Source organism: Camelus dromedarius, chromosome 13 (genome assembly GCF_036321535.1).
Source record: "Camelus dromedarius isolate mCamDro1 chromosome 13, mCamDro1.pat, whole genome shotgun sequence".
Taxonomy (NCBI): Eukaryota; Metazoa; Chordata; class Mammalia; order Artiodactyla; family Camelidae; genus Camelus; species Camelus dromedarius.
Genome location: NC_087448.1, coordinates 9,024,621 through 9,050,975, shown reverse-complemented (window position 1 = coordinate 9,050,975; position 26,355 = coordinate 9,024,621). Strand labels below are relative to the sequence as shown.

The window sequence follows — 26,355 nt, the reverse complement described above, 5'->3', positions numbered from 1 at the left end:
GCCCCAGCCACCTTGACTGTGTTTTGTTAGGTCTCTTTTCAAAGTTACTACATCTGAGAAGTCTCCTGGAACTCTGTTTTTGAATTAGAGATCCCCTGTTGTCACACGCCTTTTTCACTTCTGCAACATGCATCTCGATAATGATTTCTTAGCTGCTGTACAGTCATATTTAAAGTCTGTTTTTTCGTCTAGACTGTCAATTCCATGAGGGCAGTGATGGTGCCTTTCTTGTTCCCTCCTTTTCTCCTGAATCTTCAGGGCTTAGTATGTGACATAAGGCAAGGAGAGTTGGTTTGGTGAAAGGAGGTGGAGGAGAAGGGAGTTCAGGCTGAATGGGCAGAATGTGTGAAGGCTGGGGAGAGGGCCTAGGCTTTGTGATGGGGAGTCAATTGTGAGGAGGAGAGGAACTAGGGATGAGACAGGTGGCTCAGGCAGGCAGGCAGAATAAAGCATTGAAAACAAGCTGAGGAATTTTAGTTTGGGTCTAACGCAATGGGGAGTCATGAAAAGTTTAAGCAGATTCTAAGAATATTTTGTTTTGATAACATTTAGTGCCCTGGAAATCACTAATTAGATAATTCGAATAATTCCTTCAAGTGTGGCTGATTTAATTTTTAAATTATGAAAGTAGTAGGAAGTAAGAAATTTTTTATCTTTATGGTGAAAAAAAGTTCAGTGTGTCCCTAAGGGTATGCAGTGATAAGTAATAGTTCCCCTTTTCTCCAACCCTCAGTGCTATTGTTGAGCAGTAACTCAAGCTGAGTTTTTAAAATATGTCCCTACATAAGCTTTTATGAGCATTCAAATTTATTTTTCTGTTTAATGTAGATAGAGTCATACATATATATCCTACAACTTTCTTTCCCCCCCACAATGTATACTATATTTTGCATATCTTAAGAATCATCTTCTTAAACCTGAACATAAGTCATCCTTTTGCATGGAGCCAAGGTATAGGGAACCCTGGACTGAATCCCGTGAGGCCCTGTCTGCACTGGCTGTGCCTGCCACTCGGCTTGCATCCTGTCCTTTTCTGCCACTTCCTTACTGGGCTTCAGTACCTTTCTAATCCGAGATTTTCATCCATGTTGTTCCTCTTGTCTAGAATTCTTTCTTCTTCATCTTCCCATGGCAGCCAGCTATTGGAATCATCAGATTTTAGTTTAAATTTTACTTTGAAAGGACCCTGTCTGAGCAGTCTGTCTAAAACAGTTTCTCTATGTCTCTCTCTCTGTACTGTTTGTTTCCATTGTAGTATTTATTTCAATTCTCAGTTGATTTGTTTACTCTTTTCTGTATTAGGCTGTAAGTTCCATGGGGGCAGAAATGATTTCATGTCATATCACCCACGAAATATTTATTGAATTAATGCACAAATGGATGAATAAGAACATATAGATCAATCTCATTCTTTTTAAAGGCTGTTTCATATTCTATTTTAGTATGTGTACCATTTACAGTGCCAGTTCCCTATTCAAGGTCTTTTAAGTTGTCTTATCAAAACACCACCAACAAATTGAAAATAGTAAATGTCTTTACATATATCTCTTCTTGTGCACGCATGTGAGTATGTATATAGGATAACTTCCCCAGAATGAAATTTCTGGGTCAGAAGATGTATGTCCTCAAACTTTGATAGATACTGACAATTTCTTTTTAAAAAGAAACTAACCTGAAACTAACACAACATTGTAAATCAACTATACTTCCATAAAAAAATTTAAAACAAGAAAGGTATGATGGAGCAATCATACTTCTAATAATTTCTCATTTGAATGACGTTTTATAGAATTTTGGGAGGGAAACCCATTATTGAGTTAATAAAATTAATTGCAACCCCCACCCCTGCAATTGCACCATTTTATACTCCACCCAGCAGTGAGAGTGGTGCTTGTTCGCCTTCAGGTCACCACTCCTGGCAGTTATCAAACTTTAGTAGATGAAAAGTGGTGTCTCACTGTTTTAATTTGTATGTGTATAATTATGACTGAACATATTGAACACATTTTTTATGTTATCTTTTTGAATTTCATTTTATGTAAACTTATTTAATCCTTTGCCCATTTTTCCTGATGATTGTTGGTCTTTTTCTTGTTGATTCAGTTTTTTTATTACAAAAATTTTTTCTACCTGTAGTCCTACAGGGAAGTTACCCTATGTGATGTGCCAGTGCCAGTGAATTTGGAGCTATATAGGCTTCTTTATCTCTTTAAAAGTAGTTTAAATGGCCTCATAATAAAACTAAATGTGCTGGAAGAACATATTGGAGCTAGGTATATTTAATAGTTTATTGTTGAAACTGATAATAGAGTTTTTTTTTTAATGTCTACTACATAATAAATTCTCCATAAAATATTTTGGGTTGATGAATGACAAGTGAAAAATAAATTTTTAAGACAATTTGATTTTACTTGGAAGTTCATTTAGTAAAGTTTGCTTTTCATAGTAAGAAAACTTAAGTATACCAGTAAGTTAAAAGACAGGATTGTTTTGTGGCAGTTTATAGAAGTGTTGGATTTGTTGCCTCTAAAGACTTTTTAGAAGTTTTGCTTTGTGTAAATTTTATATCTCTTTCTCTGTACACACATACATCCATAATGTGTATATATAAAAAACATGTTAAAATATTACTAAGGAACTAACATTTGCCTGGTGGTTCTCTCAAGGTAATGAACCTTTTAGACAGCAGTTTTTTTTTTTCCTCTTTGAATATCTTTTGTAAATATATTATTACACGTTTGAAAGAAGAGACATGTTAAAAAGTTTCCTTCTCGGCGTCTTATAATCCAGTCTCCATCAGCCAGCACTCTTCCTGTATTTTGTTCGCGAGGCACTAATTGTCCGCATTTGGCAGGTTTAACACTTCCTGACAGAGAGGCTATTAAGGGGAAGTATTCTCTAATAACTGTCACTGGCTTGAACAAAGAACCTTCAAACTCAATGTGTGGAAACCACTAACATTCTTAAATGACCCTTTTCATGGATTTTTAAGCTAAAATTTGGAGAATGTAGGGTCAGTGAAAACAGCAAGGTGTAATAAAGCAGTAAACCTCGATTTTTCAGGGGGCGGGTAGAATGGGAGATATAGATTTATCTCTGACTTGAAAACAATTGTTATTTGGAAAATCTCATTAGCAGATGTGACTGCTTGGAGTAAAAAAAAAAAAAGACTTAAAACTGATGTCGCTTTCAGGACTGCTTTGAACTTAACAAGCACCTATTTGTGGAGCAGACTGGCTAATGAAAGGAAATTAAATTTTTCTGACAACTTCCCCTGCCAACCTCCTTATTCAGGGGATGTTATTAGGTACTGAAGACTTTTAAGGAAGATTTTTTTTTTATTAGACATGAATGAACCAGTTATAAACAACCCCCGCCCCCCATTTTCGGAAAGGATTCTGACACGGTCACTCTACATTTTTAAAGTATTAGCTTAAAAGCTTAAAAAATACCAGCCTTTACTTTGATATTTTAAAGTTGTTTTCTGAAAATTCAGGCACCCTTACCAGCTAGTGGTTTCAAAACGTTATTGTCATTCCTGTGATAGTTTAGTTTATGTTACTGAAGTATTAAAAAAAATTAAATTTACTAGGAGGCTTGGATTTGACACCTTTTCAGCTTTCTCTTTACTGTTATATTGGGGAAATCTATCAAGAGTGCCCTATGTTGAGCATGTTAGGTAAGAGTTAATGATCAGTCAAATGGTTTAGATTCAAAGGAAGTTTTTGTCTGTTTAGAAGCATTAGTTGATATTTAGCAGTAACTAATCCTTACATTCATAAACTCTTGCCTTGTACTGTTTTAGAATGTATTTTGTTTCCTTGGCTTTTTGTAAGTTTTCCCCCTACTAGTTGGTTCGTTGAATTTAAGATCTTAATTTATGTTACCAAGATATAACTGGTAAAGGTAAACTGTACTGATGAAAAGGGTGAAATTAAAGAAAAAAAAGAAAGAAAAAGTAATGGAGATTACTGAAGTACTTTTGGGGGGGGGTACAATTGGCAATTCCTATAGATACTGGAAGTTTACTTTTTTATTTCTGGAAAATCTACTGAGCCTCTCCCAAACAATAGAGAATCCACTCCCCCTGCTGACAGAAACAAGGAAAACATGACATGTAAGTATCAGAGACTGGAACAAGCTGGCTGTAGACAAGCTTTAATGATGTGATTTATGATTCAGTATTGATTGTAAACATCTAAATTCTGCCGTTAAATTCCAGCAACTGCACCAGATCATTTGGCAATTCTGGTAGTGCTTCCTGCCAGCTCATTTCAAACTGCTTTGAGTTTCTTAATATAATAATGATGAGGTAGAATTTACATTCCACTTATGGTATTAATTTTACATTTCTCTGAATGAAAAGAGTTAGAAGGTTGTAAAATTGAACATTAAATGAATCAGAGGAGACAGTAGTGCAATATATGACTGCCCTAAAGACATTGTGCAATGGCTGATGGGATTAATGTTGGGTCTCATTTCCTGCTTTTACAGGATGCAGATGAAGCTGTCAGAATTGCAAGGGAAATTGGTAAGTTCTTCAATTACCTTTGGTAGAGTTTCTGTGACTTTCAGCAGATACGGTTGAGTAAACGTGTAATTCGTAATTCCCATAGAGCAAATAATATTTTAATGGTTTCAGGCTTCTGATTACTTGTTCCTCTGGAAGAATTTATCAGCTGAATTACCATATTCTATTATTAAAGTGAATTTTAAAGAGTAATTTAACCTAAATTATAGCTTTTTTGTAAGATGAAATCACTAGCTAATTAAAAGAAGGAATTGTCTTAAGAGTTCCTGAGATTAGATGTAAGTTTATATGTATATGTAGTTGAATATAACTTACTGAAGTTAAGAACATACGATTAAAAGGAAGATGTCATATTTGACAAGGCTTTTCAAGTTTTTACCTTTACCTTTTTCTAAGATGTTAAATATCAACTTAATAATCTTGCTAGGAAAGAGAAAATAGAATGTGAGAAGTTAGAACAGAATATTCTAAACTGGAGTAAAAGGTAAACTGAAGGATATTTTAATGACTGTTTTGCTTGCCTGTTTTATATATAATTGTACTGGGGCAGTGCTTCCTGACTTACTTTCAAAAATATTCCTGGCATTCTTGGCAACTGTTGTATTTTCAGCATCTGCTGATTAAGAAAATGCATGAGGGCATGCTGTTATCATGGATTAGTGATGCTTTTAAAAAAACTTGACAATTTTGTTAATCAGTTACTATTTGTTTACATTTGACAGAAATCTGTAAGTATATGAGAGAAATTAGGCCATGCTCAGTAGTCAGGAAGTCACAGCATTTTAAGCATTCCTGCAGTGTGAGGGCCAAGCTTTTCAGTACCCCACATTAACATTTCTTAAGTCTTGTTTTCTCATTAAGATTGATTATTTAGGATTATTTTATTCATCTGGAGAGCAGTTTGCTTTGGCTGACTTGAATGATATAGGTCCTGGACTTAAGACCGAGCCCTAGAAAATCTTGTTTTATCTGACTATAGCATCTCTTCATTAATCATTTCTTCAGACTCATCAACAGTTTCAAAAAAAGTGAGCACTTCACAGGGATTTGCTAGATTGCTGAGTAGGTTGGGCTGCATGGAACTGATTTGTGGTTTATGTCTTTGAGAAAATCAGAAGCTTCTCTCTGTAGTTTGAAATCACTGGCATTCCACATAGCCTAAGAGTCTGTAACATACCTGCTAGCTTTTGAGACTTTCCTAATATAATTTTATTCTGGTGTATACTTTTAAATTTCAGAAGTCGTCTTTCTAATTCTAGTTTAGATACTGTTATTATCTACATGATAGGATGTAATAATACTATTATTACAATTGAAACTACATAAAAAGGACAGAATATTCAGAGGAATTTAGAGAAATAAAAATGATTAGAAGAAAATCTTGATTGCTTGGTGTGTCACAATTTGAGTTATGAATCCTCAGCTCTTGAGAATTCCTTCTGTATAAATGGCAGATTGCTTTGCTTGCTCTTTCATGTCTTGTCTTCTACTTTTTTTAAAAAAAATAATCTGTGACCTCATCACTTGGCTTTCCTTCCTTAATTTTTCCTTAATTTTTTAACCCTGTGCTTAAATCCCTTCTTTTTTTTTTTTTTTTTAAAACACTACTGAGGGTACCTAATTCAATTTAAGGCTCTTTTCTTTATATTTGGGCACATCCTTTATGATCCTTCCTCTTTCCTATCTTTCCTGTAATTCTTCCCCAGTTGCTCCTTCTCATTTGTGAGAATGAATAATCACAATCGTGGCTGTTAAGTATAAGAGTGCTAAGTGTTTTGCTTATGCTGAAAGAAAGGGAAGTCATAAAATTTGAGGTGAAATAAAACAAAATAAAGAACCAGGGTCATCAGCTTTATAAAGCTTTTGGAATTTCCCTGAAAACCCCTTCTGAATCACTACGGAAACCTCCCATAAAACCTTTACCATCAAGAGCCAGCTTCTAAAAGGGGTGAAATTACATATTTTAAAGTTTCTTGATCTTTTTTTATTGTTTGGTGATTCATCAGTTTTGTTTTCTACTAATTTTATTGAGATACATCACATTTTAACTACGCTATGATTTTGAGGAGCTTTTGTTAGTTTGTCTAAGCGTTGAGTTGAACATTGATTCCTTGGGAAGGTCTGTTCCTATAACTGAATTATAGTCAAACCTTTTAACGTATCCATTTGTAGGTTGTGGATGGTCACATATTCATAAATTTCTGTTTTACTTCCTTCTGTGTTACATGGTGAAAATAAAATTGATCATCTTTTCTGTGGTTTCCTCCTCTCTCACATCTTTCTTTTCTGGAAACAGGGATCTGTGCTGCCAAAGGAGAAACTACTGCTTTGAGCATTGATGAATTAGGTTCCTTTTGCATAATAGTAGCTCTTGTTTATGGAGCATTTTTTCCATGTAGCAGGCACTTTGTGAGTGTTATTTCTAATGCTAATTCTTGGGTTAATTATTTTCGTTTACATTTAAGAAACTAAGGATTAGAAATGGTAAGTAATTTGCTCAAGGTCACAGAACTACTGAGTGGTGGGCTGCTTTAAATTTTGGTTCTTTCAGCTCCAAAGGCCATGGATTTTTCAGTATACTTTGGTAACCTAATGGGATTAGAGGATGAGAGCTGAAATTTGAGTTACCACTTTGTGTGAAATAGTATAAGGTACTTAAACATGTTATATGTGGAATTTAAGAATCAGACAGCCTCTTATCGTTGACGGGGTGAGAGACAGTTAAGACTTAATATGTTACTTCTGTGTACTTGTTTTTGGTTTTCCTTGTCACCCTCATTCTCGCTCCTGATTTTTTCCCTTTGACCTCTCTCAGTTTAGAGATACAAGGCTATTGATACCCAGTTTATCTTTAACTGAAGAGATAGATAACAGTAATCAGTGAGCTGGATTTGCATTAAAGTTTGATCTTTTTACTGGATCAAAGGTCCTTAATACAATCAAGTCAAAATTTATTCTTAAGAGAGAAAGAACTTGTAAATCTAAAACTTGTCCTTTAATGGCTTCCAGATTATTCTGGTTCTTTTCTTTTGCCTGTTTTTATCACAGTCCAGTCATGCCCAATTTAAGTAAAATTTTTTGGTCCTCAGGTCTACCGTACTCCAAACCTGATTCTCCCACAGTTCCTACATCTCAGTAAATGTCACTTCATTCACTCTGGCTAAAGCTAAAACCCGAGATCTATCCTTTCCTCTGTCATCCTATTGTCAGTCTGTCAATGGATACTGTCAATTCTTCATTCAGAATATCTCCCATATTCACTACTCACTATCTTGACTAACAACACTCTCCTCCAAACTACCATTGTTCTTGCAGGGACTCTGATAATAGTTTCTCTACTTCTTAAACACTTCAAAGCCATTCTTCACATAGCAGTCAGTGTGATTTTTTAAAACTCTAAATAATAAGGACACACCCAATCCCTTCTTTACACCCTTTGCACGTAGAGAAAATCAAAATTCCTTACCCTGACTACAACCTCGATTGATTTGACCCCTGCCTTTCTCCCCAGTCTCATTGTATACTACTCCTTTCCTCGTTTGCCATACTTCAGTTACACTGGCTTTCTTGAACACACAAAACTTAAGGGCCTTTAAAATAAGATTTTTTGGAGGGGAGGAGGGAAACCTGGAATATCTTCACATAAATGTCTCCTTGTAGCCTTTTATATCTTGGCTTAAATGTCATGTCTCCAAGAGAAGACATTCTAATATTACCACTCAGTGATTCTGTTTTATAACTCTATTCTAACTCTGTGCATAGTACTCATGACTTTTGGATATTTTTCTTGTTTGTTAGCTTTTTATTCAATACATTATTTTGAAAAATTTCAATCATACAACATTCTGAAAGAATTATACAGTGTGTACTTATATACCCACTGTTATCTTTTGCTAGATTTGGTTTATCATTTATCTGTCCATTTGTTAATCTTAATTTTGGTGTATTTCAAAGTACATTGCAGATATCAGTATGCATCCCACTAAACACTTCAACATACGTGTCATTAACTTAATTCAGTGTTTGTATACAATTTGGTTATTTTGAGGCAAAATTTGTATGCAGTAACTTGAATAAGTCTTAAGTATGTACTTGCTGATTTTGATATATGCATACCCAATCTGTGTAACCCCAAACTCCACCAAGATATTGGACATTACTATCATTCTAGAAAGTTCCCTCATGTTAGTCTTCACCCCCACCAAATTTGGAGGCGATCTGTTCTAAATTTTTATACTAAATATTGGATTTTTAAAAAATGAGATAGAGTTTAAATAGTATAAAATTCAGCCTTTCAAAGTGTACAATTCAATGTTTTTTTAGTATATTCATAGAATTAATGAGCCATCACCACTGTCTAATTCCAGAACATTTTCATTACACCCCCAAAGAACTCTTTATCCATTAATATTCAGTGCTTATTTCCCAGCCCCTGGCAAACACCAATTTACTTTCTGTACCAAACAACAAAGACCTAAAATATATTGACAATTCTGTCAATATATTCATTGACAGAATTGAAAGGAGAAATATAGGGTTCTACAATAATAGTTGGGGACTTCAGTAGTACACTTTAAATAATGAGACCATCTACAGAGAGGCTCAGTAAGGAAGTAGAGATCTTAAACAATACTCTAAACCAATGAGGCCATATATATGTATATACATATGTATACACACACACACACACACGCACACACATACATATATGGAACACTACACAACAGTTGAATATACATTTTTCTCAGGTAACTGTTGAAAGGAAAAGTGAAAGATTGAATGATTGAATTATGAAGAATTTTTAAAGGAAAGGAGAAAGTAAATCAAACTGGAGCAGTATCTCATAAAGTATACTGCTTGTCCTGCAGTATTCCCAGGACTTAGTTTGATATGGAAATATCCTCCTGCCCTTGTTATTGAATTATCTTGATGGGTTGCTCTTCTCTTAAAATAGTGTGGGACTCCCTGCATTAAGTAAATTCTGTTTTTGCAAATGATTGTTTTATGTTTATTTGGTTAATATTTTATTGTTGACCATGGGTTAGTTTCCTTTGTATTTCTAGTCCTTAAGACAATAGTCATTACGTAGTGTTTATTTAGCAAATGGTTATTTAATGAATGACTCCAAATAGAAATGTATATGTAAGTACAGAAATGAATTAAGTACGCACACATGTTGAAGTTTTTTTTTCCCCCCACAGTATTTGACAATAATTTTCTTGCTTTTCCCTCTTAACCCCCAATTTTGTAGTGGAGATACCGGGGAAGAACAGGAATATTAAGTAAACTATGATGAACTCTCAGCAAGTAGATAAAAAAGAAAGTCTAGGGTTAGTCAAGTAAATTTAGTATATGCTTGTTAATGACTGTAACTCATCAATTCTTACTGACTGTCCTTGGATTCATTAGGCAGGACCAATGGAAGCATTTAGGAATCTAAGATTCAAATGTGTGTCTTTTACTCAACCTTATTGCCTCACACTAATCTATGATGGCAGCATCTTCTGTTCTTTGTAAGTTAGGCTCTCCTGTATGTTTCTGCTTGATGTTAGTTTTCTGAATGCCTTGACCTCTGTCTCTGATTAGCGGGTAAGGACTGTGTCATCTTTTCTTCTCTGCTGTGGCTGTTTTCCTTTGCCTATTCTTCCCATCTTCCTTTTGGCATGGTATAACATTAAAACAAAGTTGTTCTTGGGTTTTTTTTTTTTTAATTTTTATGGAAGAACAAATTGTTCATACTAAAGAGGAGTAGAAATACTTAGCTAATCCCTGAAATCTTTTATTTCCTTTATTTCATGCTGCTTAGAAAACTTTTCACATGTAGTATATGACTCTGTGGCTAAAGATATATTGAAAAAACCTTTGGAAAAAATATTACAATTGATACCTTTTTCACAATCTTATATCCTGCTAATTTATTTTCCAATTTGGTCCTCAGTAGAAGATACATTTGCTATATTTATTAAGAAATCCTAAGGAAAAATAATGTTGAAGAAAATGGTGTTAAAGTATTCTTTGCAAATCCATTAAAGATTGAAGTTTTTATTTTGCTATTTTCCTATTATTGAAGTAATGTGGGCATTTGAGTTTAGAGTGATAGTCCCTGGGGGATGGGAACGTGTATTCTGTATCCCTTTTCTTCTTTCTTCCCCACCATCAGTCGGGTACTTATATTTTCCTTTATTACTCCAATATACACATTTTGGATTTAAGCATAATTTCACAGGTTTTCTCTCTGTATTTTACCATGTCATATTTATTGCAAAAGTTTCTGCATAATGTTCAGACATTAATGTAAAACATTAAGCCTTTGGTTTTTGTTTGGAGACTTTGTTTGTGAACCTATTCTGCTCTGTCTTTACACTGAAGCATGCTTGATTTCTGATCCCTTGATCAGAGTTAGAGATCTAGTATTTTTTTGTTTGCCTGAGTAGAGGGAAACAGGTAGACAAGGTCAGTTTTTCAAAAAATGTAATTGCCTTCTTTGTCATATCAGAACAAATCATGTCGTGTGTTGGTTTACTTTAGCTTGTAACACAGCTTGATTTTATCTTTCTGTGTATAATGTTAGTTCATTCTTACTTGAACTAAATATGTTTATATAGTTATTTATGTATTTATGTGTGTGTATGGCCATCGTAGGCAAAATATCCTGTGCCCAATTGATGTGGTTTCATTTTCCAGTGGGAAAAAGTCATTGATAATAAGGATCACCTCCAGGTGTCTCTTTAGGAGATTATATATATCTACAGTAGTAGAGATACAAATAACTCATAATTGGATTGCAACACATAGATGTTCACATTCTAGTTACTGGATAATTATAGACTGCTGATAGTATTGATGCAAATGTGAATCACCTCAGACTGAAGTGTGCTATCCCAAAGATATGCCAAAACTAAATTGATAATGATAAAACTAATGATATCTTGGTTGTTTCTGGTTTTTGGCGATTATGGATGAAGCTGCTGTAAACATTTGTGCACAGGTTTTTGTACGGATGTAAATTTTTAATTCAATTGAGTAAATACCCAAGACTACAACCGCTGGGTCATATATAGGTGGGATCACTTGACATTCCCACCATCAGTTAGTAAGTGTTCCTGTTGCTCTGCATCTTTGATAGCATTTGGTGGTGTCAGTATTTTGGGTATTAGCCATTCTAATAGGCTTGTAGTAGTATCTCATTGTTTTTTTAATTTGCATTTCCCTGATGAGGTGATGTTGAGCATCTTTTCATATGCTTATTTGCCATCTGTGCAGCTTCTTTGTTAAGATGTCCAGACTTTTTACTCATTTGTTAAATTGGGTTATTATTGTTGAATTTTAAGAGTCTATATATTTTAGATACAAGTTCTTTATCAGATATGTGTTTTGCAGATATTTTCTCTTAGTCTGTGACTTGTGTGTGCATTCTGTTGTGTTTTTGCAGAGCAGATGTGTTTAATTTTAATTAAGTCTAATTTATCAATGTTTTTCTTTCATGGATTGTGCTTTTGGTGTATGTAAAAACTCATTGCCAAACCAAAGGTCACCCATATTCTCTTATTTATTTTCTAGACATTTCATTGTTTAGTATTGTATAGTTAGAGCTACGATCCACTTTGAGTTAACTTCTGAAATGTATAAGGACTGTGTCTAGATTCCTTTTTTTGCATATGGATGTCCAGTTGTTCTACTACCATTTGTTGAAGACTGTCCTTTCTCCATTGAGTTGCTTTTGCTGTCTTGTCAAAGATCAGTTGACTATGTGTGGGATTATTTCCAGGCTTTCTGTGGTATTCCATTGATTCATTTGTTTGTTCTTTTCCCAATACCATGCTGACTTCATTGCTGTAGCTTTATAGTAAGTGTTAAAGTTGGGGTAATATTAGTCTTTCAAATTTGTTATTCTCCTTTAATATTGTATTGGCCATTATGGGTTTTTTTGCTTTTCAATATAAATGTTAAAATCAGTTTGTTGACATCCACAAAATAGCTTGTTGGGATTTTGGTTGGGATTGCATTGAATCTATTGATCAAGTTGGGGAGAATTGGTGTCACAACAATATTCAGTCTTCCTATTCATGTATATGGAATCTTTCTTCATTTATTTAGATCTTTCTTAATTTTATTCATCAGACTTTTATAATTTTCTTCATATGGATTCTATACATATTTTGTTAGATTTATGCCTAAGTATTTTATTTTTTTGGTCTTATAATGTAAATGATATTGTGTTTTTAATTTCAAATTCCAAATTTTAATTGCTGGTTTACAGGAATGCAGTCAACTTTTGTGTGTTAACCTTATATCCTGCAACTTGTTCCTGAACATTAGTTCTAGAAGATTTTTTTTTGGTGGTGATTGTTGTTAATTCTTTGAGATTTTCTTCATAGACAGTCATATTTCCCGCTAATGTTTCTTCTCAATTTGTTTGCCTTTTTCCTTGTCTTACTGCATAAGCTAGAACCTGTAGTAGGATATTGAATAGGAGTGGTAAGAAAGGACATCTAGATCTGCACCATTAAGTATGAGGTTAACTGTAGGTTTTTTATAGATGTTCTTTATGAAGTCTAAGAAGTTTCCTTCTCTTCCTAGTTTGCCGAACTCATTGGGTGTTAGATTTTGTCAAATGCTTTTTCTGTATCTGCTGATATGATCATAAGGTTTTTCTTCTTTAGCCTGTTGAGAAGGTAGATTAACTAGTTTTTGAACGTTTCGCACACCTGGAATAAATCCCACTTGGTCATTGTATAATTCTTTTTATACATGCATTTTTTCCTTTTAGTCATTTTATTTTAAACCTCTAAATTCTATTTTTAATTTTTAAATATTTTCTATTTCTCTCCTTGTCATGATCATTTTTCCTTTAATTACTTTCCAATACTTACAGTATTTATAATAACTATAATTTATAATCATATAGTAATAGCTGTTTTAAGGTTCTTCATTTCTGGGTTTATTTCTGTTGACTGTTCTCCTTCTTTGTGGATCACATTTTGCCTATTAACATGTCTCTTTATTTTTTATTGAATTGTAGAATCGTGAATGTTGTATCATGTATTTGGATTTTGTCATTTCTATTTAAGGGATGTTAAAGTTCATTTTGTTTGGTAGATAAGTTAACTAATGTTCAGATTAATACCTTTTAGGCTTTTTTTTTTTAAGCTTTCTTAGAGCAAATCTAGCATGGCCTTGCATGGTATTCTGATTCAACAAGTATATATTAGGCTACTTTTCTCTACGTTTTACACTTCCTGTCCGTGAGTTTATAATTTCTGTTTATTTATATCTGTGGTTCTTACATGCATGGTTTATGTATCAGTGTAAACACTTAACGTTTTAGGCAGGAGAGAGAGGTGATCTCATGTGTATGTTTGTGTGTGTGCACTCATGTGTATTTTTTTTTTTTTTAAATTTAACTGACCTAAGTGTAGTTTGATGGAACCGACTGTAGTTGTAGGGACTTCTGTTAGGAGGCTAGCATAGGAGTCCTTTAAAGAGATGGTGGTAGTTTGTATAACTGTTGTGATATCATGGAGATAAAAGTGGAGAAATTGGATTTTTTAAATAAAAGACTTTATAAGAGTTACATACCATCTAGAATCTGTAACTAAAGCACCTCCACTCCTAGAGGCTTCCTTCACTCTCCTGATATCTGAATTATCAGCGCATCATGTTGACTCTACCTCTAGAACAACCTTCAACTCTGTCTCTCTATCTCTTTATTTTTACAGCCAAGTCCAAGTCACAGCTGTCTCTCCCGTGGACCACTGCAAAAGCTTCCTAATTGGTCTCCTTCTTTCCACCTTCACCCTTTTTCAGTTTATACCTTGTGGAGCAGCCAAAGTGACATTAAAAAATTAGGATTATGTTAGGGCAGTGCCCTCTCTTATATAACATTTCCACTTATTCCTTCTGCCAAGAATATTCTGCCTTCATTGATTTTCAGAGGACTTCTTCTAGCTTGTCATTTAAGTCTCAGTTTAATCATTACTTTTCTCAGAGAAGCCCTTTCAAGGAAAAGTAACCTTAATCACCCAGAGCCACATCCCTCTGTTGTTTTTGTTATAGCAGCTATCACCACTTTATGTGTTTTATGTACACACACACACACACACACACACACACAGGTGCATGCATGTTTATATATAGTTCTCCACTGGATAGTAGGTATAGCAAGTGCCATGAGAATAGATGATTTTCTGAATTGTTTGGTTTTGCATCCCCTGGAGCCAGATCAGTGTTTGGCACATAGTATCTATTCAGTAAACAGTTTTGAGTTGATGAATGGAAAATTTATGGAGGAGTTAGAAAGAGGATTGCTGCTTTATAGTGGAAAGTAAGGCACAATGTTTGCTGGGAGGAAAGGAAGCCAGACTTGTCTTGTCTTGCAGTTTAACCTGCCCTTGAAGATTGAGTACAGAAAAGTAGGAACAGAAATGTTTTAGTACTTCTAGTACTAAGTTTCTATACTTTCTTAAATATTTAACTTGTTTCTTGTATAGTGTTTAGTAGATTTCTTTCTGGAAACGTTGTGCAGAAGGGAAATAAGGAGTGGAGACTGTGCATGTTGAAGGTGGAGTGTTAGCAGGAGTGGGGCATATATCTCTGGGCCTGGGAGGGTGAGGTCTGGTGGTGGGGAGCAGACATCCAATAAGAGGATGGTAAAGGTGAGGACAGACTTGTGAATGGCACTAGGACCTGAGTTTGTTTTTGTTTTTGTTTTTGTTTTTAAGCAGTCTTCATACCAGGAGATTGATGTCCTTTTAAAAACCTTGGAGAATTTTTTTATTCGTTTAAAATGTATGTCAACCAAAGAATATAAAATTAAAGAAATGTGTTATAGACAAAAGTTGAGCAGAGGAGTAAGTACTCCAATGGATTAAAAAAACGTGAGAGAACATTAGTGGATATTTCATACACAGGCTGGGTAAAGTGAAGGGGAGTGATAGCCGTTAACTAGATCGTTTCTGATTTTTCTGGGAACTTTGACTTTTGACTGACTATTTATTTTCCTTTTTCTTCCATTTCCTGGCACCCCATGAATTACCTTAATTAGAGCCACAAACACAGTAAGAAAGTAGGGATGATGGGGAGGGCTTTTTGATACTATTTAACATCATCTGTGTGGAATATTCTTTTCCCTCCTTTTCAAATGGCTCGATCTCGTTTCTCCGTGGCATAATAACAGCATAAAAATGTGCACTGTCTGAAATTTAATGACTTATTTGACATAAGAAAATGAGTAGCCTACCTCACCTTTGTATTATTTCCAATTATAGCTCAAAAATTCAATTGAGTTAGTGACTATAATGTCACTCACTTCTACCAGTATCTCCCTCTCTCCCTTTTGTTTGATATTTGACATGTTAGATTTTTGTTAGGCCAATCTCTGGGGTTATACATATTCCCAAGTCTAGTGCTTCACTGCCTCTTTTGAAGGGACTGTATTATAATTGTCTCACTATATATTGCCCTGTTGCCTAACAGTTTCTCATCTTTTCTGAACATATAGTAATTTCTGGTTGACAAATTATTTTATGTGATTTCTTTTGCCATCTAGTTCCTTGTTACCAAGGACAATTTCCCAATCATATTTTGAGCTTCACAAATCCCTATGGAGTCCAGGATCCATAGTAAATGACTAAGTTGAAATTAATACTGGAATCAGAATAACTACAATTTGCCTAATCCTCCATAGGAACTGAAAATAGTAGAGATTGGGATGTGGATCTCATACCTCTTGTGGTTTCTTGTTTACATCGATGAACAGTTTTTGATGGCGAATCGATAACATGTTTCTTTGGGGGTGAAAAAAAAAGACCTTAAGTTGTTCTAAAAAGGATTTCTCAGGCATGCCACGTCTTATTTTTAGATACTGTTTCTTCACTGCTCAAAAACAAGCCAATTCTTCTTTATTGATTTCAGCCTGATTCCTGTATGTGACATTCATTGTGAGGCGACAGCACTGAAGGAGACTAGTGCTGTTCTTGTTACTCTCAAGCAGAATCTGTAGCACGCAGCAGTGTGTAGCCTAATTTGCCCCCGATTTATGTTCTCAGCTCTCTTTTCCTCTGCCATCCTACAGATACTCTATCCTTCGACTGAACTGTTCCAGTCTTGTTTTAGACTTGTCCCGGGCTTCCCCACTTCTGTTTTGTTTCTGCTGCTCCTGCCTACAGTGTTCATATCCATCCTTCATAGCCTCGTATTAACTGTCCTTTCTATAATATGCTTTTCTTAATTCCTTTTCTCTTATGATTGTTTTCTCACCTGAATTCCCAATGAGAGAGTTCTTTGAGTACTTCCACTCTTTCTTCCTAGATTATAAGGCTCCTGATGTGAAAACAGTATGTTAATCTTTCTTGTTCTTACCGCATTTAGCATTGATTTTAAAATGCTATTCTGTGTAAATCTATCCCATATAAACATAACCAACATCAGGATTTTTAAATTGAATTAATTATGAAACACTTAGGGAGCAAGTGCCATTTTAACTAAGTTGAAGTTAAGAGTGATGTTTTGCAGTTTAGGGGTCAAAGGTCTGTGACATTTGGCCCTGCCTTGCCTTTTCCTCTGAGATCCTATAGCGAAACTTCAGTGCCATCAGAGCATCACAGGCCAGGAAGAGTCCTTTAAGGGTTTACTGACCTCCTCTGTCTTCAGAAAAGATTATAAACAAGTGGTCTCAGACATGAGTATCTGTACCTTGTCAGAAAACCTCTACACAAAGAGACTTCACAGATTTTCTTGATAAATCATTATAGATGAATCATGCTGTCAGATTTTTTACTTTATAATAACTAATCTAAATACTCCTGTTTACTAACAATGTTATTTTATTTTCTCTTATAAAACTTTATCTGGAAATGCCCTTTGTCTCAGTCCTGACTTTGTGTTTTCATAATATTCCCTAGTCAAGGCATTTCATTCCCTGTTGACTGAATGAAATAGTGGGATAGCTTCTCCATTGATAGCAGCCATCTCTGTGTCTTCTGCTCCAGCCCATCATACAACAGCCATGGCTTGATTTTTCTCCAAAAACATCATGTCACATCTTACTGATAAAGCTGCAGGGGTTCCCTGTGATTTTTTTCAGATGAAAATACCCCAAGGAGCTGTAAATCATTACTTTTGAAAAAACGGATTTTAATTTGTTATGCACGCAAACAGCAGTTTTGGGGAAGAGAGAGAGAAAGAGAGGGAGGGAATGTGTGTGTATGTGTGTGTTATATGAGTTATGTAGTGCTATATAAGTTGCTTCTTGTATCTTTTTTTTTTTTTTTTTTTTTTTTTTTACTGGATCTGCTTCCATTTTTGGAATCCACTGTTGAATTACTTTTTTTTCCCTTAGCTTTTATTTCATTATTGGGGACAGTATTATATTTATTGATAAAATAATCTTTTTCTTTTAAAATGATCACACACTCACTAAAAAAAAGATCATTACTATGGTGTTACTTTCCTGAATAAAGAAAGGAACTTTTAAATAAATAAGTTATTGTCTTCTGTGTTATTGAACATGTGGTCAGTTGTCATGTTCATGCATCCAAGTGATCAAAGTCTGAACTTCTGTCTAATTCTTCCCTGCTGTTAGGCTACCCTGTCATGATCAAGGCCTCAGCAGGTGGTGGTGGGAAAGGCATGCGAATCGCTTGGGATGATGAAGAGACCAGGTGAGATTCTGTCCAAAATATACTTTTGATGAAAATTGCAGTTACTGGAGTTTTAATAAACTGACAAATAAACAGATACCAAAAACATAATGGGATTACTACAGTAATCTCTTTTAGATTAGAAATAATTGAAATTATGCAGGAAAAACTTTCTTATTTATATTTTGAAGATGATGATCCTTTTATAGAAAGGTTTTTATTTTCTTTAACATTAACAAGAGATTGTCTTTTTGTTTTTACAGTATTTTTTAAAATTACAGTCATGATTCTATCTTTTAGGCCAAATTTTCTAACATTCGGCTACGTAATTCTGAATGTGGTCCAAGAGTTGAACCAAATATATTTGAAAGTAGCCATAATTTCATCTGTTTATTACTCAGTATGCATTTGTTTCCCTTTGCTTGTCCAATAAAAGTAGTGAACTACTTTGATAATTTTATAGCATGAAATATATTTCCTTTTGAATTTGAAATTATTGTATGTCCTTTATATGCAGTGCACTCTTGTAAATTTAGAACACGTTCTTAGTAGTAGTTTTAGAAATCAAAAGAAACTTTTAAAACAAAATTTTAAAAAGCTAATGTATTGGTAACATCGTGGTGATTAGAAAGTATTTTTTGAATATCTGCCTAGTGTGAGCAGATTTTAGGGGGCTATTCAGATTTGTATTACATACTTTCAGGTTTGGTAGCAAGTGAGATTTATGTCATTTTTTTGGAGGAGAGGGGGATGAAAAAAGACTATTGAATAATTATCATTAATGTTGCCTTTTCTGTCATTTTTCTACCCAGAAGTAATTTGGTTTTTCAAATGGTTAGTTCTGCTTTCTCCCTTTCTTTTTCTTTCTCTTTCCTTTTCCTTTCCTCCCCACTCCCTGAAATCTCTGAAAGAGGAATCTGGAGTAGTTGATGAGAATGTCATCCAGTACAGACCTAATTCAGAAATTGGGTTCTAAAGTGAACAAATAAGGTAAAAATCTCCTAGAGGCAATATATTACCCTTTAAAACCTTAGAAGACACCACATTGCAGACTTGCACAGATAATTTTAACTCTAAAGACAATTGTTTCAGAACACCATTGTTTCTTTGGCTGAGCATCAGAGAACGTAATTGGCTTTTATTGTGGGGTGATGATATGTGCCAAATACAGATCTTTAAACCCCAGTCTCACTCTCAGTGTGGCACTGATACCAGATTTTAACTGAGGTGACATCAGATTCTCCTCTCCCATCTTGCACTTACCCAGCATGAATAAACTCATTGCATGGATTGGTGATACTTGTTACTGAGATATTTGCAACTGAGAGCCTACTATGTGACAGGCCCTCTTTTAGTAAGGTTCCAGCAATACAGCAATGAACAGAGGCAGACAAAATAATCCATTTCTCCATTCAGTTTATATACTGAATCAGGAGTTCTTAACCTGTGAATTCACAGACCCATAAAATTCAGGGAAGTTCATGCAAATGGATGAGGAAAAAAAGAACACGTATCTTTCATTCACCTCTAACTGGAATTCAGTATTTCCTCCAACATAGACAGACTAAAAGAGTAGTCCTATCTGTGGAACTTTTCACCCTTTAGGAAATCCCATATATTATCTCATCACATTACAGTTATTGCAGGCGTCTCTTAAGTTACAGTGATTATTAGACTTGTCGTTGGAACTTATTAATGAATGAAGAACCACATACATGATATCCCAAATTTATTTTTGAAAAATATTTTGATACCTATATTTCAGTATAATTTGTTTCTTATGTAGTCCTGTGCGTGTTCTTTGCTACATTTTAAATCACTTTGAGCCTTATTTTGACAAGTTCTTATGATCCATGACATAAACAAAGGTCAGAAACCCTGTTCCGGTAGGAAGAAACAAACAATGAGTAAGATCAAAGTAAATCATATACTATTGTGGAAGGTGATAAGTAATATAAGAAAAATAAAGGAGGAAAGGAGAAACATGGGGCGTGTGGGAGGGAATTCCCTTCTAAACAGGATTGTCAGGATTGTCCTCACTAAGGAGACACATTTGATGAAGGTGGTAAGAGTGCTGGGAGATGAGAGTCCAGGCAAGAGAAGAGCATGTGCAGAGGTGCTGATGCTGACACAGGAGCATGTCTTGAGATCTGGGCACATTGTGGTAGCCAGGTGGTGGTGGGAGGAGTAGAAAGAGGTGGGGAGCAGATTATCTAGGACCTTGTAGGCCATTCTTAGTGAGACTAGGGGCTTTGGAGGGTCTTTAGTAGAGAAGTCATAATCATAGCATTTCAACAAATTCCTAACATTATTTCCATTTTTTGAATTACAAAAAAACTCCAAACATACAAAAAAGTGAAAGAATATAATGGACTTCTGTGTGTATCATCCACATTAAACAGTTAGCAGGATTTTGTGACTTAAATTTTAAAAGGATCACTCTGGTTGCTATCTTAGTAATAGACTTAACGGGGACAGAATCATGAACTGTGGAAGCGGGGAAACCAGCTGGAAGGCTGTTGTAATGATCCAAGCAGGAAAAGTGGTGAGGGCGGCTTTCACCGCTGTAACGGTGGAGGTGATAAGAGTTTAATTCTGAAAGTAGGGGCAACAGTGTTTGCTGGGTGATTGGATACAGAGTGTGAGCATTTGAGGATCACTTGCAGTCACTGTTTAAGGCATCTTATTTTTTAGCTCTTATTCTCTGTGTTGATCTATATGAGTTAAGTGGATGTACTGCAACACTGACTGATTTGAAAATTCCTTGGGAAATGCTGAGAGATTAAGGTCTGAGTGAGGGCTTTTATCTTCAAAACTGAAGAATGACTGATTGAAAAACAGCTGCTCCTTAGCCTCTCTCTGGAACTCTTTGCCCAGCTTAGTTCCTTTGGATAGTGGAGACTTACCTTTATGTTACAGAAACTTGGTTGACTACGTGAAATGCTCGAAGTCAGGCTGGCTTGTTGCTATGTATGGGTGGAAGCAAGCGTAAGAGTAGGAGGCATGCTTAGTCCCATTTTTTACCACATAGTTCATCGTACTTGTCTTTTGTCTTTTGCAGTTCAGGTGTTGAAGCTACCTCTTGTGCTTTATTTGTAATTCCTATGAGTCAAGGCACCTCTCCATGGGTTGCTTGGGTTTCCTCACAGTATAGCGGCTTTGTACTTCTTACATAGTGACCCAGAGGTCCAAGAGCGTTTGTTTCAAATCCAAGTGGAAGCTGTATGACTTTTTATGATTCAGTCTCAGAAGTCGCACAGCTTCCCTTCTGCCATATACTGTTGATTACCAGTGAGCACAAATTCTGCCCGAATTCAAGGGGACGTCTTTAAACTCCGCTTCTTCATGAAGGAGTGGCAGGTTTCTTAGAAGAGCACACAGAATGGGAGATACTACTGTTGCTATTTTTGGAAAAGATAATCTGTGCAGTCTCTTTTAGTAAAGAATGATATAATAAGGATATTAAATGCAACTTAATAGTTTTGTAAGAGGTGTATTTTGTGCACTCTAATTGTTTTCTCATTGTCTCCCCTTTTCTGTGGCACTCATATAGCAATTTCACTGAAAGCCTTAGCACTTACTTTTCATTATTCTTCTTAGGATAACAAGTTTTTTTGTCAGTCATTCCTCCAGGGCTACTCTTAGTAATATAATAATTTTATGATGAAATTACTCTTCAGTTTATTGGCATTGAGAATTGTTATGCTGCTGTTAACTATAGATTTTAATTTAGAATGCAGTATTTTCAGAGATTACTGTATCTGTTCGCATATTGAGAGTCTTTTAGGAAATAAGTTAATCCTTTCTTGGTTGGCAAATGGCATGTTGTTTCAAAATATTCTCATATAATTAGTAAAAATATGTAAGTGATTTTCTACCTAAAATATTACTCTCTTCAACCTGTAAGCAATCTCTGAAAATTTGCTGAGATTAACAAAAAATATGACAATTTTTGATTTAATGGTGCAAGATTCTTATTTTTAAAAGTTGCTCCATGTCCTTTGTTAATTTGGAAAAATCAAAACTTCAGAAAAATTGAGAGAACAGTTCAGAAAACACCCATATCTTTGTCTCTTAGAGTCACCAACTGTTAATATCACATTTCACTGCTTTTACTCCTTCCTCCCTCCTACCTTGAGAAGAAATCTTTCTGCATAATCCACAAAAATTTTAGCATTCTTCAGAAGGAAAACTCAGTAGTCATTAATTGCTTTATTATTTTTTCCTAAGGCGTGTCTCCCTATTGCAGCATGTATCCTAAACTTTTTCAGGGAAATAGCATCTATGACTTACCTTAAAATCTTTAGAATATCTAAGAGATTTTTTAAAGTATAGTATTTGTTGTTATAATATAATAAATTAGGGTCAGAATCATGAAGGTTGTTGAAAGTAGACCCAGATATTTTCATAATAATCTCTTTCTTTTCTTTTTCCAAATTTAAATGACATGTTATTGGCATAAATGGAAAATTGATCATCTCTGCATTTTGGAGTACCCCACTAGACTTGAGGTGCTGGGAGGGCAGTTTCTGTTTTATTTTTCTATTTCCATCACATATATGTGCACCAGGCCTAGAATTTTGTGATTAGTATTTATTGAATGAATGTGCTACACAGTGCTACAAATGATGTTCTAAATGCAGTTTTCCATGAGCTCCAAAATAGGCTGGTAATGCTTTGAAACTTGATAACGAATTTATTTGGATGACTTTAATATTTTTACTTCTGGTGTTCTTGGTTTAAATGTAAAATGAAAGTTCTCAGTCATTAGAGCAGAGACAAACTGTGAGGTACTGTGTTTTTTCTTTGTGAGTCACTGTATCCCATCTAATAAAAACTTGGTTATGTGGTATTGAAAACAATGATTCATTCATTGTGCTTTAGTTTCTTCAAAGTTTGTAGTCTCCTGAGATCTAAACTCCATTCCCTTAAATCAAAGAAGTAATGGAAGACTAAGAAAACGTGATACTCTTCCTCTGAGAATGCTGAGAAATAGAAATTTTTGCAGTACCTTTTGAAATTTATCTTCTAGTCAGTGTTTACTTGCAATCTTGTCTTTTTCAAGCACGCAAACAGCTAAGATAGTTATTTCTCATATTGCTAGATGGACTGTTTGCAAACTAAAGGATTAAAAGAATTTCAGTGTTGAATATTAAATACAGGTATTTAGTCTGAAGATTAAGAAACTGTTAATTACATGTAAATGAATTAAATTTTATACTCTGAATATATCAATGAATGGAATATCACATACTGAATTAGTTTTAGGTTAGCAAGTTTCAGTATTTAATAGACTGACCGAATGAACCCATTTTGTAGTGTATGAATTTAGTAAGCATATTTTAATAATAATGATTTAAGTTACTATAGTATGGAAATAAAATGTATGAAGCAATAATTAAATCCATACTTTTATTTTCAAAATTGAACTTTTCTCTTTTAATTATTATTTTTTGAGCGGTTTTAAAGAAGATAAAATTGTAATGATTTGTATGGATGTGTGAGAGGCAATTGCTTTTAAAGGTGTGAATTTAAAATATCAGGACGTCTTGAGGAGCCTCCTATCGTCTCACTAAGTGTATTGGCCGTAGTTTTGCCCCAGCTATGCAGTTAGCTAGGTGCTTCACATCTTTGGGTATATATTCTGACTTTGGAGTCAAATGGATATACATTTTTGTATATTTTTATTAGTGGAATTAAGGTTGAAAATAAGAATTAAAGAGATGGAATTTTATATGATTTGTATGGTTTATTAAAAATTTCTCATTTTTAACAGTTGGTGAAATAAGTATTGGTATTCCTGTTTCTATAAAAATCTAAGATCAGAGAAATTAAATTCACCCAGAGTTACAGGCTACTGAGTGGAAGGGTTATTGTTCAACCAAAATTAATTAAGTTATTTGTACATTAAGTGAATTTTTCTCTGCTTTGTTCGGAAGCAAGCAAAAACAAACCTTTAATTTATTTTCTTTAATGTCGAGGGCTATATTTGCTTTGTATTCATTTTACTGTTCTGTTTTCCTTTACAGAGATGGTTTTAGATTTTCATCTCAAGAAGCTGCTTCTAGTTTTGGTGATGATAGACTACTAATAGAAAAATTTATTGATAACCCTCGTCATATAGAAATCCAGGTTGGTACATTTTAAGATGCTTTCAAATTATTATGACTTTAAAATAATATCACTCACTCTTATTGGAAACACATCCTTTCTTACATTTAGAGTGATTGTGAATTGTTCTAAATAAGTATGAAATAGAGAATGTACTTACCATTGTACATTAATTGTTCAGATGTTAAAGGTGGTTGATCACCTATCTTTAGAATCTGGTATACTTTTTCCAAAGTGCCACGAGAATGTTGGTTGGATGGGGAATGATACAAAAGCTCTGCTCCAGAAAGCAGTAACCACAAGATGTCTGTCCAGGCAGAATATATTCCAGCTAGAGACTCAGTCCCCTTAAGAGATTGGGCTATTTAGGGGGCATTTTTTAAAGAAAAGTACCTGACCTATATTATTTCCATCCCCAGATGTCTGTGTGGCTCATAGTGATGGTGTTCTGCTAGGAGCTGTTTGTATAGAGACAAATAAATCATTTCTTTTACTCAGATTAAGATTTTAATCCCACAGTTAATTTGGTTGTGGCGGTGTGGGTTTCAGCAGAATAAAACAGGTTTTCTGAAATAAAACACAGAAGAAGAAAAGTTTGCTGTAGTTTTCATTTTTATGTCAGAAATGCCTTGTGCTGATTTTACACATTATGGCTATGAATTGATATGGAACAGTTAAAATTGATAAAATATAAATATCGAATTAGAAATTGTATTGAAATTAGAGTACATTTTTTTCTTGATTTTGTGTGGCTAGAGCATCAAAAAATTAAATAAAAGGTTATTTGCTGCCCTTGTATTTTCTGTTGGGTCATAATATAGCAGGGTCTTAGATTCTATCATTGTGTTTTCTGAGGTTAATTATCATTCCACATAGATATTATTTATAGGTAGAAAATCTTCCTCTAGCTCCTCCAGTTTTTCAGAGTGGAAAAAAATGTACAAACTTATATAATCAATTCATATTTTTAAAACATTGGACATAATGTATTTCTTTCTGAGGCTAGCAGGTTTTGTTTTTGTTGGTTGGTTTTTGTTTTTACATGTTCTAAGTTGAAATCACACATACAGTGAAGTCCACAAATTTTTAAGTATACAATTTAATAAAAATTTATATATGTATATATGTATGTATGTATAACTGTGCAACTACCGTCCAGATCTATATATGGAACATTGTATTACATCAGAAGATTCCTTTGTACCGCTTACAGTTAGTCCCTCTCCTTCGCCACTAAAATTAACTTTTCTGACATCTAATACTGTAGATTTTTTTTGTTTGTTCTTAAACTGCATATAAATGGAATCATACAGTACATACTTGGTTGTGCTTGTCTTCTTTCACCTAATATCTTATCTGAGAATCTTTGATGAGGCTTTGAATTATCATTCACTTAAAAATCGCTCTGTGGTGTTCCATTGTTTGAATAACCTGCAGTTTATCCATTTTCCTGTTGGTGAATCTTCGGGTTGTTTCCAGTTTTCTTATATTACGAGTAAACTGGTATGTCTTCTTACGAACAAATATGTTCTTTTGGATAAAGTGAGGAGAGGCATTGTTGGGATTACGTGGTGAGGTTTTGTTTAGTCCTGGGAGACACCGTGGTGGTTCTCATGTATGCCCTGCCGGGGATACATGAGGTTTCCTTCCAGTGCTGCTGTCTTAGAAAGCCCTAGCTGTTCCCAGTTCTTAAATGTGTAACCATTGTGATGGACGTGTAACAATATCTCTGTTCTAATTTGCATTTCTCTGATGAGTATTGATGTTGAATACATTTTGATAAGTTGATTGACCAACTGGATATTTATTTTGTGAGGTGACTGCTCAAGTCTCATCCTTGTCCCCCTTTTTCGAATTAGATTATTAAAAATTATTAAGTGGTCAGTGCCCTGTATCCACTTTGGTTAAGAGTGCATCACCAGATATATGTATTGTGCATATATTCTCCCCATCTGTGGCTTGCCTGTATTATTAATAAAGTCTTTAGAGGAATAGAAGTTCTTAATTTTATTGAAGCCCAGTTTAAGTCCACTTTCCATACCCAAGTTAGGAGCTTTATTGTTTTAGGCTTGA

At 34.5% G+C, this 26,355-nt stretch overlaps 1 protein-coding gene across 4 annotated transcripts in view; it reads left to right on the top strand.

Moving 5' to 3' along the window:
• The window catches only part of PCCA (propionyl-CoA carboxylase subunit alpha), a 331,849-nt gene that overhangs the window by 100,246 nt on the left and 205,248 nt on the right, over positions 1-26,355 (top strand). For all 4 annotated transcript variants that reach the window (XM_031466271.2, XM_010986054.3, XM_031466270.2 and 1 more), the window contains exons 8-10: positions 4,495-4,531; positions 18,114-18,192; positions 24,201-24,303. In XM_031466271.2, the coding sequence (XP_031322131.2) occupies positions 4,495-4,531; positions 18,114-18,192; positions 24,201-24,303 (219 nt within the window). The remainder of the gene's footprint in view (positions 1-4,494; positions 4,532-18,113; positions 18,193-24,200; positions 24,304-26,355) is intronic.